At 40.6% G+C, this 15,643-nt stretch overlaps 1 protein-coding gene across 2 annotated transcripts in view; it reads left to right on the top strand.

Moving 5' to 3' along the window:
* The window catches only part of PI4KA (phosphatidylinositol 4-kinase alpha), a 91,262-nt gene that overhangs the window by 52,899 nt on the left and 22,720 nt on the right, over positions 1–15,643 (top strand). For both annotated transcript variants that reach the window (XM_024219476.3, XM_024219475.3), the window contains exons 20-34: positions 339–447; positions 1,127–1,263; positions 2,496–2,629; positions 4,286–4,368; positions 5,741–5,811; positions 5,915–6,039; positions 6,804–6,885; positions 7,472–7,555; positions 7,919–8,008; positions 9,396–9,515; positions 11,737–11,829; positions 12,279–12,435; positions 12,719–12,846; positions 13,922–14,080; positions 14,327–14,478. In XM_024219476.3, coding sequence (XP_024075244.1) covers positions 339–447; positions 1,127–1,263; positions 2,496–2,629; positions 4,286–4,368; positions 5,741–5,811; positions 5,915–6,039; positions 6,804–6,885; positions 7,472–7,555; positions 7,919–8,008; positions 9,396–9,515; positions 11,737–11,829; positions 12,279–12,435; positions 12,719–12,846; positions 13,922–14,080; positions 14,327–14,478 — 1,724 coding nt within the window. The remainder of the gene's footprint in view (positions 1–338; positions 448–1,126; positions 1,264–2,495; positions 2,630–4,285; positions 4,369–5,740; positions 5,812–5,914; positions 6,040–6,803; positions 6,886–7,471; positions 7,556–7,918; positions 8,009–9,395; positions 9,516–11,736; positions 11,830–12,278; positions 12,436–12,718; positions 12,847–13,921; positions 14,081–14,326; positions 14,479–15,643) is intronic.

Below are 15,643 nucleotides of genomic sequence, written 5' to 3'. Positions count from 1 at the left end.
ATCTGCATTTAATCCTCAAGCCACATGTTCTGCAACTCTAAATTATCTTTTGTCTTATAGTTCGTCTATAGCTCTACAGTATTTCATCTGTAGCAGAAAGTAAGATGCTGTTTAATCAGCTTTGAAAATTAGTATTGCTAAGGCAGTGCAACACAATCAAATGACTATTCTTATATCAGTAATTTTAACAGTAACTACATGATTTTTATTAATATATTGAAACAGAAACTAAATTCTGAAATGCTAGAACAACATCAGAATATGAGGCTATATTGACTGATTCTTAACAAGTGATTAAATATTGAAATCCCCTAATTATTTTCTCCTTTTCATGTTAGCTCACCAGACGTTTGCCACCCATCAAGGAGGCCAAACCCAGGTTACAGAAGCTCTTCCGTGACTTTTGGCTGTATTCGGTGCTTATGGGATTTGCTGTGGAGGGATCAGGTAGTAAAACTTCCAGTAGGAAAAGATGCATTGATGTTCCAGTAGACTTAGGTTTATCTAGTTTGCAGATCAGCTGTTTAGCAGAGATTGTGGCGATCTAGAAGGACTAGGGGTAACTGGGAACGGACCACAAGGCAGGTGTCTTACCTCTGATGACAGATTGCATTGTGTCCAAAGTGCTGTACTTTGCCGTGGACTAGACTACAGAAGTGTACAATTTATTATTGTTTACATCCTCAGTTCACAAGTGGCATGGCTAGTTGGACTCTGTGAAAATATAAGTGTGTGATGGCTGTGAACTAGCATGGGAGGGTCAGGGATGAGACACAGGCAAATTAGAAACTGCTTATTCATTGAGAGGTTTCACCTGCAGCCATCTGAACAGGTCTATTACGTGCTTGGAAAATGGGCCATTAGTTTGAATGTACATACCTGAATGTGTGAAAAGATGGTTTAAAGAGGTAGCACAAAACTTGGTGATACTTATTTTCGCAGATTGAATCTTAATATAGGTTGGCGATAACCAACTGAGGATCAGTAGAAAAATCACTAAACTAATTTTAGGTTTCTATAATAGCCAGATCAGTTGACACAATATAATGGGAATATATTAGGATGTTTCTCCTAGACATGGTTTGTCTTTCTCTCCCCTCCCTGCCCCTCCAAATTTCTACTACAGGTCTTTGGCCAGAAGAATGGTATGAAGGGGTATGTGAGATAGCCACTAAGTCTCCACTACTTACGTTTCCCAGCAAAGAACCTCTTCGATCTGTCCTTCAGTACAACTCTGCCATGAAAAATGACACAGTGACCTCTGTAAGAAACAGTTTCTTCCATTATGCTCCTTCAGACTTCAAATAATATATTGGATAGTAACAAGTAGATGCTGCTTAGAACATCAATATAATGTTTTCACTGACTCCCTTCATTAAATAACAGCAGCTTTCCAAATGCACTGCTGCATCCTGTAAGCTGTGCATGACTTAACAGAACAAAAAGCAAAAGTATTAAGTAGTACAAGTGTGTTTTTGTTAGCGGCAACAATCCTCTATTGGCTAAATACAGAAATCAGGTCTTTGTGGGAAGGGAAACCTAATGATGTTTTTGTGTTTTCTCCTTGTGTGTCTGGCAGATGAAATCTGCAGAACAGTGATGGGATGAATTTGGTTTTGGAATAAAATGACATTTTGTAGTTCTCTCTATTAAAGTGGCTCCTAGCTGAGCCTTCATCTTTTGCCATTGCCTATGGCTTGGTACTTGTCCACTTTTCTCTCCCTATGTTTTCATGATCGACTGTAACAGAAAAATGTGTGTTATTGTTTACAACAGGGGTCGGCAACCTTTCAGAAGTGGTGTGCCAAGTCTTCATTTATTCGCGGTAATTTAAGGTTTCGCGTGCCAGTCATACATTTTACATTTACAGGGGCCGGCAGATGGAACCCCAGACTGGCAGCGGGCTGTGCGGACCGGCAGCTGGAACCCCAGACCAACAGCGGGCTGAGCGGCTCAGCCTGCTGCCGGTCTGGGGTTCCAGCTGCCAGTCCCAGCCACCGGCCCCGCTGCTGGCCCGGGATTCCGTCAATCCAGGCTGGCAGGAGGCTGAGCGGGGCCGGCGGCGGGGACCCCAGGTTTACAGTGTAAGATGAAAAAAGTCAAGGATGAATGACAAGTGTAAAACTGAGAGCCAAATTCTTTGCTGGTATAACTTCATTCATTACTCCAGCAGACAGTTTGTCCCTCACTTTTAATGAACTGTGTTGAGCTGTATTTCTTGAACTTGACTTCTGAGTAAGAGCATTGATGTTTCCTGCTGCCGCACTAATGCATCATATGCACTATTCCAGTACTTCACTGTGTGTCACCATTAAGTGTTATGTGCCTTTTTATCTCTTCTTTACTTGGATGCAAATGACAGTGTGAAGGCTTTTTCTTTTTAAAGGCATGGTATAATCAGTAGTGTAACCTAAATTAAACCTTTTCAGAATGCAAATAAAGATAGTGCCACCACGTTGGCTATCTCTTCTTATTCTGAAGTTGCTTACGTTTAGGCTGAACTGAATGAGTTACGGAGCACCATCATAAATCTCTTGGATCCTCCTCCAGAAGTGTCTGCTCTGATCAATAAGCTGGACTTTGCCATGTCTACCTATCTACTGTCTGTTTACCGTCTAGAGTACATGAGGTATATATTTATTATTACAGCTTGGTTTTGTAATCTTTGGTTTCTGGCATTTCATGAACCCTTCAGCCAGACTTGGACAACATAGGGTGAAATTCTGATTCTGTTTGAGTCAATGGGAGTTTTGTCATTGACCTCAGTGGGGCCAGGATTTCACCCATGGAGTAAAATCTTCATCTCTGCCCAGGCCCCTTTATGGCAGGCAAAAGGGCTGCTGTGACATAAAGCGATCCCAAAAGCCCCAAACTCCTGGTGCAGGAACAATGAAGACAGCCATAATGCTGCTTTTCGAGGAACCTCTTATGAGTTTAAAACATCCTCCACTCCCTCTCCCCTGGACTGCGAGTCCTGTGCTAAACCTCTTGGAGGCATAGCACAGAATCTCATCCATGATGCTTCATAGTTATCATGGTTATGGAATCAGTAGACGCAATATACAATTGTTGCTCTTGACTGGTGCATTTCGGCATTGCAAATAAAAATACACAGGAATGGACACTGGCAAGTCAGTACATTAAATTGATACAAAATTCCTAATGACTGCTATCAAAGAATGTCTGTGGGTGAGAGCTGAAGAGGGCTCTTACTGGAGAAGGTGGGAACAACTGCTAAGTTGTATGCCTGTTTGGCATTAAACAATAAGGACAAATATTTTTATTCACAAAAGCCTTTCAGACATATTGTAAGTACAGTCTTTTAAATACTGGTAGGCATTGCCCTATTGAGCAAATGCAGCATGTAAAGAAGAGTGGGGTCTCTGTTTGTAGAAATACACCAGAAACAACTCACTAAATTGGTGAACTTTGTGCAAGTTTTTCCACTTCTAACAGCAATGCGAATTGTTTGCCTAGTAGCAAAATATGTTTTCCCTAAACCTTTAACTGAAAACAGACCCAAAGGCTCAGGTGTTAAATCTTACTGTAATTTAGTTTCTTGATGTGTGGGTATGTACTATAGCAATGTTTCTTAAACTGGGGTCCCCAAGGGTATCCCAGGGTGTCTGCAGCCCCTGCTGACTGACTCCTCCCCCTCCCTCCCTCCATTCCTCCCCCTTCCTCCCAGTGCCTCCTGAACACTAAAAATTTGGCGGCTCAGCAGGGCTAAGGCAGGCTTCCTAATTACCCTGGCTCCGCACCGCTCCCGGAAGCCGCTGACATCCCTGCAGCCTCGGGTGGGGGCAGGGGGTCTCCGCGTGCTGCCCCACCCTGAGCTCCGACTCCATGGCTCCCATTGGCCGGGGACACCCCACACCCCAACCCTCTGCCCCAGCCCAGAGCCCACACCAAATTACCTCCTCCATCCAAACTCCCTCTCAGAGCCCACACTCAAACTCCCTCTAGAGCCTACATCCCCTCCCACACCCAAACTCCCTGCCCAAGCGTGGTGAAAGTGAGTGAGGGTGTGGGAGAGCGAGCAATGGAGGGAGGGGGAATGGAGTGAGCAGGGACAGGGCCTCAGAAAAAGGGCGGGGCTGGAGTGGGGACTCGGGGAAGGGGGCAGGGCAAGGGCTGAGCAGGGAGGCTTGGGGGTCCCTGAAAAATTTTAAATCAAAATGGGGGTCCTTGGGTTGCTAAAGTTTGAGAATCGCTGCACTGTAGGGATGAGGCATGGTTTCCATGTTTAGTTTTGTGTGAATGTGTTAAATTATTATCCTCCTAGGGTATTGCGTTCAACAGACCAAGATCGCTTCCAAGTGATGTTTTGCTATTTTGAGGATAAAGCTATTCAAAAAGACAAATCTGGTAAGATTACCTAGGCTATATGCTACCTGAGAAAGTAAAATTTGTCTGGCTAGTATCTTTTAGAACAAAATTAATAGAATTAGGTCAATTTTAAGAACCTGCATTATCGTTCAGTTGCCAATATAGACAAAGCCTTAGAGAATTGCAAGTCACCTTTACGTTTAGAGTAGTTTGGTCATTATTAAGTTTTGACTTGAGTCAGTGCAGTATGTGCGTACCCAGGGAGATATGTCCTGGTAAATATAGCCGTATGGAGTAGGTATACTCAGTGTTTCAGTCAAATTTCCTACAAATTGTGTTGGATATTTTTTATTTGCTTAAAGTTTATGCTAGCAGCTGATACAAGCTGAAAACCATGAGGGGAAGAGGACTAAATCAGACAGGACAGTCTTCTCCATGAAAATTTCACTGATGAAACAGCATTATGGTCACTTGTCACTATATGCATAAAGAGGCTTGATTGCAGTTTATGGAACTACTCTCTGGTTCTCAACACGTGTTAGGTAGCCCATTGGATCAAAACCATTGCCAAAGATTTGTATTCAGAGTGAGGTTTTGCGCAACTCCTGCCCAAGTGCTTTTTTCTGAAACTCCTGAAGTTGATACTTGGTCCCATCAACACGTTGTTGTTGGATTATTAATAGCTCTAATTTAGTCTGCAAATGTGATTGGAATTACGCTTCCTCCCCATCCCCCACTGAGAAATGTACCTGTTTATCTCTTGTCATTTCATCTGGATTATATAGAACTGCAGCAAGTGTAAGGTAGTAAAGATGTAGGAAGAGTCCCTTGAGTATAAATGCCCCCTATTAAAATACAGTATAACCTGTAGAAACCACTCTTACCAAATCGCTAAACTATTCATGTTTTAATTTGAGATATTCTATTGATAAACAAAGTGACTATTCTGCAGAGCTATGGCATATAAGAGCCGGAGGATACTACTAAATGCTACTTTCAACTGGTGGTGGCTTATTTTCAACTTAAAAAAAAAAAAACTTGTTCTTGCTGGAATGAACACTATTTAAAATAAGTGGTTCTCCACTTGTGAGGTAACTCCCTTCTTTTCATGTGTCAGTATATAATGCCTGCATCTGTAATTTTCACTCCATGCATCTGAAGAAGTGGTTTTTTACCCACAAAAGCTTATACCCAAATAAATCTGTTAGTCTTTAAGGTGCCACCGGACTCCTTGTTGTTTTTGTGAAATCAGACTAACACGGCTGCCCCCTGATACTATTTAGAATTGTAAAGCAGCTTCATTCAGCGTTGGCTGAGTACAAATAAACACGTTTAACTGTTAATGGTGCAGTATCCAAGGAAAATTTAATTCTTATAACAGAGCACAACATTTTTCTTGGTTCTTCTCCAGGGATGATGCAGTGTGTGATAGCTGTTGCAGATAAGGTGTTTGAAGCTTTCCTTACAATGATGGCTGATAAAGTAAGCTATGTGGGAAGGAGAACTACAGTGTAAAGTGTGTGTTCATTTTGTGAAAGTCTTTTTAAAAACACAAAAGTGTCATGCTTCTCTTTGGAATATCTAGGCTAAAACTAAAGGGAATGAAGAGGAGCTGGAGAGACATGCTCACTTTCTACTAGTGAATTTTAACCACATTCACAAGAGGATCAGGAGGGTTGCAGACAAATACTTATCTGGTCTTGTAGATAAGTGAGTATAGACATCCCTGCTATATTACCTTTTTCACACTGACTACTTGGTTATCAAGAAGAAGTATGCAATTGAATAGGGCATTCATGTAGATTTCATGACTGCCAGTTCTGTTGAACAGTCATTTTGTATATAGCAAAGATGAAAATTTCTGATGATTAAAAGAAGGCCTAGAGGGCTACTGAAATGTTATCCTGGTTCTGAAATCCTTGCTTAGTTACTATTGCAATCCTCTTTCTAGTATCCACACAAGATGATCACATCACAGAATGTTAAATAAATGCAAAAATATACTCTGCTTTATCATGCTGTGTGCAAGTCTACAAAGCCGTCAGTGCCCTCTGCTGGCCAGGAGTGTATAGTGCATTTAGTATGTGTGGTGACAGAAAATACCGAAAATCAAGAACAAAACAAAATGTAGGTTAAAATGGTAATCTGCTCTTTAGTTCCCTTTCCTTTCCTCCTTGGCACACTTGGGTGATACGGAGCTGAAGTAGTCTAGCCTGATGTTATTGACTTGACTTTCAATGGGAGTTGTGTACCCGATTGCCTCTGTGCCCTTGGAAATCTCCCCTCTTAGAGTCTGCCTTCAAAGAGAGCTTTTGATAACTCCAATCTGTTGTGAGCCATGATCAACTTAATCCCTTATGTTTGGTGTAGGTTTACACATAGATACATTGCTCTTTGTGTATATTCTGCGCCTTTTGGTGAAGGCATAATTTTTTTCACCTCTGTCTATTCAGTGTGAACTTGTTTTATTTTAGGTTCCCTCATTTACTGTGGAGTGGAACTGTGCTGAAGACCATGTTAGATATCCTCCAGACACTGTCACTCTCTCTTAGTGCAGTGAGTACTTTTTAATTAACCCTTTTATTGCTGATAGAAAGTGCATGTATATTGACCAAAGTTTTAATAACAGTGGAACAGAGATACCAGATAATACTGAAGGTGCATGTTTGCAAAACATATCTTATACAGCATTAGGCAATGAAGTGGCGAAGTGGTGTAGTGTTCCCCCTTTTTTTTTTCTTTGAGTTAAATTATTCATTTCACAGTGATAACGATTTTGCCTGAAGATCTGCTTATTTGGAGTTTTAAGTTGCTCGATAATATCCAAGAAAAGACACCTTTCATAATAACTTACATTTAATTCAGGATTAATCCATTATTGTATGTAAAGTGTTTTGAAGAAGGAAAAGTGCTATAGAAGTACTATTTTATTTATTTTCTAATGTTTCTTTTTAAACCATAACATAGTTTATAGTTATGGTCATGTTGAAAACAAAACCAAAATGCAAGAGTCTGCTTTGTGGGATGGATAGTGTCATTAGCAAACTGACTTAACAAAGCAAAAAGTGTAGCCTGTAGTGAACAGATCAATCAGACATGGGTGAATTGCTTTTTATTGAGACTTTAACATACTTTATTTTAGGACATTCACAAGGACCAGCCATACTATGACATTCCAGACACCCCGTATAGAATCACTGTCCCTGATACATATGAATCCAGAGAGGTAAGTGGTGTCTCTTGATTTGGTGGCAAAAAGTAGTTTAATTGACTTGTCTCAGTCAGCCACTCTGAACAGTCTTGTTTAGAAGGTGCCTTCTAAGGTAAGGCTTGTGTGCTGTAATTTAGCTACCAGACATTTGAAGTTCATTCTGAATTTCCCTGTTTCAGAATTGCACCTTACCAAAGCATAACAGTTCTCTGCCTCCCAGAACACACTTTGTAAATAGCCTTCAATATCCTAATGTCATTAAAAGTCTCTTGAACTGTCTCTTGCTGGTGCCCTTAATGTTGCTTACTATGCCAGTAAGCATAATGCTGTTTGTGAATTATTGGCTGGCTGACTCGTGTATCAATGCACTTTTCCTAGAGTATAGTGAAGGACTTTGCTGCACGCTGCGGGATGATTCTTCAAGAAGCAATGAAATGGGCTCCTTCTGTCACAAAGTCCCACCTTCAGGTAACTAACTTGAATTTGTGAAGAAATAATTTATGATCCTCAGCAAAGTACAAAGTTCACATACCTTGAAATAACAGTATCATTCGACTAAATGCATTTATGCTTATTTAGTAACTTTTTGGCTATTCTGATTCCTATTCCTCCTCCACCCCCCACCCCCCAATAATGGAAGCATCACTAAAATCAGTATCATTTTAATTTTGTTTTTGAAGTTATCTTCAAACAATATCTTTGCTAAGTTATTCAAATTAATGTTGAGTACTTCAGCCATTCTGTTCACCTTTGATTCTATGTTAAGAATGCAGAATGTTGTGGAGGTTTAATTACTCTCTGATTCAGTGTTATGAGAGTGATAAGTTCTGACTAACATGCATAAAAATTCATGCATTTTTAAATTCTCAGCAGGTGATCAGAACACAAGATCTTTGCTGCTTTGCTATTAGAGAGAGAGAAGGTTTTCTCAGACTTTTAATTCTCTTTCAAATACAGTAGAACCATGGTAAACTACTGAATTTTGTGACTGTTAGCAAGTGAGGACTTTATCCTGCTGCTAATACCTTTTGCTGAGCCCAGCAGAATGTGTTTGCACAAACACAAATCAGAGAATGTGTCACGAAATGTACTTTAATTTATTTACTCAATTACAGCTTAGTTTTAATTATTTATCATTTGTAAGGTACCAGTAAATGTGCTGTTGTATATTTGATAAAATCAAAAAGAAGTCGTTGTAGTATGGGAGCAGAATAACATGGCTGTTAACCATGTGCTGGGAGGTGGGGGTTAATCTTTAGTGCAGGCTAGAGTTTCTAGAGTAACCTGCTTTCTGTTACCTCTCTTCCCCCCTCAGCACTGATGTGGCAGTTTCTGGAGAGGCTCAAGAATAGTCTATAGTACTTCAGATCTACCTGTGACATTTGTATTCCCTTCTGTAAAAGAAGAGTGAACACTAGTTTTTCAGTCTTCATTTCTAGCAGATCAAGACAGTTAGTGTTTCCACCTCACTTCATCTTACATGGAGTCTAAAATGCCTCTTTTTGCAGAACATTTGTGCTTGGTTTTCAAAATCATGATCTTTGCTTCAAACTTTAGATCCCTATTAGGTTTGCTTTATCCCCTGTACAAAAGAAAGAAAAGTCCCTTTTTATTTTAGGCTTCTAGGATGAGATTTTTCAAAAGGTCTAATGTCTTGGGAACGAAAGTCCTGCTTTCCTAGTGCTGAGGGAGCAATATTTGGAAAGGAAAACAAGGACTAAACCTAACTAAATAGATTGTCCGATGTGTGTATAATAAATCTTTTGGTAATTCAATATGGGTAATACTTGAAATGAGCTAGCTGCTCTTGAAAATTACAGTGCTCTTCAAAAGAATCTAATTCCTTGTCTCTTAGGAATACCTAAACAAACATCAGAATTGGGTGTCCGGCTTGTCTCAGCACACCGGGCTGGCTATGGCTACAGAAAGCATTCTCCACTTTGCAGGCTACAACAGAGAAAACATCACCCTGGGGGTGAGTATCAGGCATCAACAAAGTAATCCTATATGCTGTAAGTCATGCATATCACAAATAACATACCAGGTGTCCACTCTGGAGCATCCCTTGATTTGAAATGAAGGGGAATGTGTCTTTTAACCATGTTCTTCCTCCTTTGAATGGTTGGGAGGTAAGAGATACAACAAGTTAAACTGTAAATCTTGTGTCTTTAAGCACAAAACTTTAATATAAAGTCTTTGATGTACTTTTAGCAAGGGTTTAGTATTACATATGTCATTTTTAAATGATAGAGTATTTCCATTTATATAACTACTTCTTGTAGTTGTATGTCTGAAAAGGCAAATGATAATGCTTCCCAGAATAACAGCGCAAGGTTGGCCAAGTGCCATTGAATTAATGTTGTTACATTTCCACCCCAAAACATGTTTTTTCACTGCATGTTTTCCATTGATGGCAGTGACTGCCCATGTGCATATACGTATGTGGACTTTGTTACATTACACTACTTCATATGTACTGTTAAGCTGCATTAGATGTTTATACTCTGACGATATACTTTCTCAAATCAATATATGGAATTCTTCCTTTAATGATGATCTGAGTGACTAAGGCCCTGCATATCAACATGAAAATAAAATTCTTTCATTGTTAATCAGAGAGGCTGACGGTCTTTTCCTCATCTCTTGTTTTATTACTTTGGACCTTGGTTTGCTGCTTGGTTATTACACGAGCATGACATTCGAAGCATGTAATAGTTGTCACAAGTTTATCTACCTGCCAGTGAACCGAGCAAGCCACTAGGCAGGACTGCAGAAGAGTGTTATTAGCTGAATGCTGGATTTTCAGTGTTCTTGCTGAGCCATGTGGATTTTCTGTTAAGACTCAATATCCGGATGGTGATTTTAAAATAGAAATTAAATGATCCTTGCCTGATTGCATCTAGCTAATCACACTGATTTGTAATCCGTAGGAATTTTGGCCCTTTTGAGAAGGGGAATATAGAGACGTAATTATATGTTTGCTTATTTGTTTTGAAATTGCAATACAAGTACTGTAGTTCTGACAGGTTGGCTGTATCAAGGCTTGTTGTCCTGAGTTTAGGGCATAAATGTGCTCCCCCAGGAGATCCCAAACAGAGTAGTGACTCAGAGTCATGTTTCTCAGGAGCCTTTGTGTTATGCAAAGGGGTAGGGGGACGATGAGTGCATGACAGTCTATTGTCAGAGGCAGAATGCTCCCTCCTTTGCACCTAGACAGCTCTGCAAGCTGGCACATGAGGAGGGCTGAGCCATGGTTCTGCATGCTCCTTGCCCCTTTCCTCCTCTTCCACGCTATTCCTCAGAAGTGGATGCTGCTCTTCCCTATACCTAGGGCCCTGCCAAATTCACAGTCCATTTTGGTCTATTTCACGGTCATAGGATTTTAAAAATGGTAAATTTAATGATTTTAGCTATTTAAATCTGAAATTTCATGGTGTTGTAATTGTAGGGGTCCTGACCCCAAAAGGAGTTGTGGGGGATGTCACAAGGTTATTGTAGGGGGGTTGTGGTACTGTTCCCCTTACTTCTACACTGCTGGTGGTGGTGGCGCTGCCTTCAGAGCAGGGCAGCTGGAGAATGGCAGCTGCTGCATGCAGAGCTGAGCCCTCAGTCAGCAGCCACCACTCTCTGGCCGCGCAGCTCTGAAGGCAGCAGCGCAGAAGTAAGGGTGGCATGGGATGGTATTGTCACCCTTACTTCTGCACTGCTACTGGTGGGGCATTGCCTTCAGAGCTGGGCGCCCGGCCAACAGCCGCCGCTCTCCAGCCCCCAACTCTGAAGGCACCGCAGAAATAGGGTGGCATGGTATGAAATCTGAATAGTATAGGGTAAAAGCAAACAAAAGACCAGATTTCATGTTCCGTGATGTGTTTTTCATGGCTGTGAATTAGGTAGGGCCCTACCTATACCTGAACTCCTGATCCAGCAAAGCCCTACGTGGCTGCAGGTGTTGGGGAAGGAGCTTTGTCACCACTGATTCCTTTATTTGCTCATTAACACCAGCATAACGCAGTAGTAGGGAGATCGACCTATATGCTCTTTGATAGTGTTCTGGTAGCCATGGTAATATTCCAGTTGTTAGTGTTCTCAGTTTTTGACACTGAATGGATGATCTGTTTAAAAGTCCAGACAGTATATATGGATAACACAGTTTTTGAATATTAACAGTTGATAACAATTACAACTGTTGTTTATAGGCAACCCAGCTAACTGAGAGACCAGCCTGTGTGAAGAAAGATTACTCCAACTTTATGTCTTCTCTTAACTTGCGCAATCGCTATGCAGGAGAGGTAATTATAGAATTTTTCCTGAACTCATGGAGTTCCCCAAGTGGTCATGTTGCTTTTCTAACTTGTACTTGCTTTCAAATGGAGGATTAAGTAGAATGCAGCTATAATAGCAAAGAGGCATCATCCTGGTCATCTAAACAAGGACTGTAATGAACATTCTCTTTTCTAGTTTTAGGGCGTAATAGACATAGTTCATTGAGGAGATCATTTCACTTCTGGTCTTGTAAAGATTTTTTGATATTTCAATTGCAAATAAAGCCCTCGTTCTTCTTTGGGTATACTCGGTAATGTTAGCAAAATGTAGTATCAAGGCCTGCATTGGATCTCCATGCTGAGCTGTGAATATGCCTAGACTCCAGCATGTATCAAACAGTTAAAAAAAAAAAAAAAAATGTCAGCCAAGTAGAGATTTTTCTCATCACCATTGACCAAAGAAATATGTTTTACAGGTGGCTGGAATGTTTCATTTCTCAAATGCTACAGGTCGGGTATCTGACCTGAATAAACTGATGATCAAGCAGCTAAATGATGCACTAGAACCAGGCCAGCCTGAACTCTACACCCAGGCCATGTTTATGTTGACTGCAATGCTAATAAGTAGCAAAGGTAATAAAACAAATGGAACTTTATTTTCTACTTCTGAGTGCTGATGCTCTTAGCACTAAATTACAATTATAGATGCAATATACACAAACCCAGTGAGTATAAACTGAAGCAGACCAGTGTTCTATCCAGTAAATTTAATTCAGGGGAAACCTCTTGAAGTCACAGCTAGACTTTATTTGTTTGGAGTTGATTGTCACAAATTGTGCAGACCAATTTCCTGCTGACTTGAAAACTATTTCCTATTTTCTCTGTCAAAGAAATCTGTATGAATGTTTGTTTTCAGACTGTGACCCTCAGCTCCTGCATCACTTGTGCTGGGGCCCCCTGCGAATGTTTACTGAACATGGCATGGAAACAGCAATTGCCTGCTGGGAGTGGCTACTTGCTGCTAAGAATGGAATAGAAGTACCGGTAGGGAGCTTCACTCAATGATTTAGGTTTTTCTTCAAGAAAAAAGAGAGGAGTAAAATCTCATTTAAAATAAATCCATGCAAAATAGGCATGTTAAATACAACTGTTGATTTCTTGAGTCAAGATTTCCCAGTCTGCTAATGAGTTGATGTTATCATGTGGATAATCTCACTCTCTGGATGTACTGCTGGAGGTGGATTTATTTACACATCGCCTGCTGTACTTTCAGCCAGTTCAGTTGAGAAGCTTTTTCACTTTCTGAATACATGGATGATTAAGCTAGATGTGCTGGCAAGTTTCCCTTATATAGCATTAATTACAGACTCTAGATATGTACCTTCAGGCTCATGTCTTATCTGCACACAGAAGTTGCACCAGTTTAACTTAATTAGGTTTTTAAACCAATGTAATTAAACTGTTGCAAACTCCAGTATGAACACTCCTATTTTGGTTTCAAAGTATCTGATTTCAGTTTACCTTAAATAAATCTTGTTTAAACTGAAATAAGAGTGTCTGTACAACCGCTTTGCACTGATTTAAGAAACTGATACGACTTTTGTACATAGGCCAGACCTGAGTTTTCCTTTCTCTTGCTTTGCCATAACACCTCTTTTGAGGAGTGAAAGGAACTTGGCTAGCAATGCCATTTTGTTTCTGGCATTAATACCCTGAATGACAAGATACGTTTTTTAGAGCTATTATTTTCCTGTAACGGGCGAAACAGTTGTACTTCTTGAAATGTGACTAAATCTAGCAGTAATGGCGTGGTAACTCCTCAGTGTAGTGGCAGCCAGTGAAATGCTGAAACCACTGCATGTCGAAACAGCTACAATGACTGAGAACCAGCACTTTCTCTCAGGTAACTTAGGGAGAAGTTCCCAATATGTGCAGGGAGCTATGCTGCAATGGAGAAGTAGGCTTAGTCACGGTGATGATTAGCCCCATACCTTTCTAATGAGTTTCAAAGTTTCAGATGTTGTGGGGTGTTCAGATCTAGTGTGCTCCATGCTAATGCAAAGTCCTGCAAACAAGTAAACGCACTCGGAGCAACAAACACTAATCTTTGTTTTCACAGTTCATGAGAGAAATGGCAGGAGCATGGCAAATGACAGTGGAGCAGAAATTTGGCCTGTTTTCCGCTGAGCAGAAAGAAGCAGATCCATTAGCTGCTTCAGAAGAGAGTCAGCCACGGCCTTGCCCTCCAGAGGTCACACCACATTACATCTGGATAGATGCAAGTACCCCCTTTCTGCAATGTTACACTTCGGATAATGATGGGATGGGAGGATGCAGGCAACAGGCACCAAGAATGAGATGCTCTTTGCCTTTGGACCAGTAGCACTGTTCATGGTTGTAGTACTTTTGTGCCTAGTGTGGGGCGACATTTTCATGTTTGCAGAGGTGCATAAGAATGGGAGAAATGCAAGGGGGGTTCTGGTTTTGTTGAGCTACATTTTTCCTTTGGTTTTCGTTTCCTCAGTTTCTGGTGCAGAGATTTGAAATAGCCAAGTACTGCAGTTCTGATCAGGTCGAGATCTTCTCCAGCCTGTTGCAGCGATCCCTGTCTCTGAATATTGGAGGGGCAAAGAGCAGTTTGAACCGACATGTGGCAGCTATTGGACCCCGTTTCAAGTGAGTGATGTTTATTCTCTTAGAAGGAGCATGGGGTAGGAGGACAAAGAGCTAAATGCCGAGTATAGGACTGGTTCTTTATCTCAAAGGATAAAACTTTCTGAAGAGCCTAGAATGATATAGTAGGCTATGTCCCATTTTCAAAAGTGACTCAAGCACGTAGGAGGCTAAGTCCATTAAAAGTCAGTGTGACTTAGCTTCTTAAGTCATTCTAGGCACTTCTGAAAGTTGTTTTTTTTACCCCAAATACCAGGAGTTTTGCATCAGTCTCTGGTGTAATTCATGCATCACTCCAGAGATCATTTGGCAGAACCATTGTATCCATTTTTCTGGATTACTAGCTTGAAGATTTTCATGTCCCATTGTTTTCCAGCCGTAGTTTCAGGAACAGGTTGATGGTGAAGGAAATGCAGTTTGCCCAGAGTGTCTGAATGAGAGAGATCTGGCTCCCTTGAATCTCTTCAGATAATTCATCCTGCATCAATGCCAGTGAAATATGAAAATGGACCACCACATTCCAATTATGAGAGAATAAAAAGATGACGCAATAAAGCACTGTTTTTGACTAGTGCTGCCTTCGTTCCAACAAAACAAATTGGCAGCCTTTATGTAATATGTATGTCACATGCCTTGGCCATGAAGTGCGATACTAGGCAAACATTGCAGGGTAAAAATGTTTCATGATTTTGTTTTCTGCTTTTTTAAAAATAAGGATTTTTCCCCTCTTTTAGTTCAAGTTTGCATTGCTCCAAAGTACTCAACACATAAAGCCAAATTCAGACATTACATATTTAACTATCCCTAGACCTGGTAGAAGCAACTCAACTGTGAAGAGAATTGAGTTGCACCCACATACGCCAGATTTCTGTTCAGTCCATGATATGTAGTTTTATTTTTACTTTGTGTCTTGACAGAGTTCATCTTTTGCTTAAAGAAATCCGTTCATGCTTGGCTTGGGCAGTGCCATAGTTATTAGTATGGTCTGACATCCACTCAATGTACAGCAGCAGTCAAAAAAGCAAACAGAATGTTGGGAATCATTAAGAAAGGGATAAATAATAAGACAGAAAATATCATATTGCCTCTATATAAATCCATGATATGCCCACATCTTGAATACAGCATGCAGATTTGGTTGCCCCATCTCAAAAAAGATGTATTGGAA

Source organism: Terrapene carolina, unplaced genomic scaffold, assembly GCF_002925995.2.
Source record: "Terrapene carolina triunguis isolate 2854851 unplaced genomic scaffold, T_m_triunguis-2.0 Scaffold234, whole genome shotgun sequence".
Classification (NCBI taxonomy): Eukaryota; Metazoa; Chordata; order Testudines; family Emydidae; genus Terrapene; species Terrapene triunguis.
This window is presented reverse-complemented; position numbering and strand designations above follow the sequence as displayed.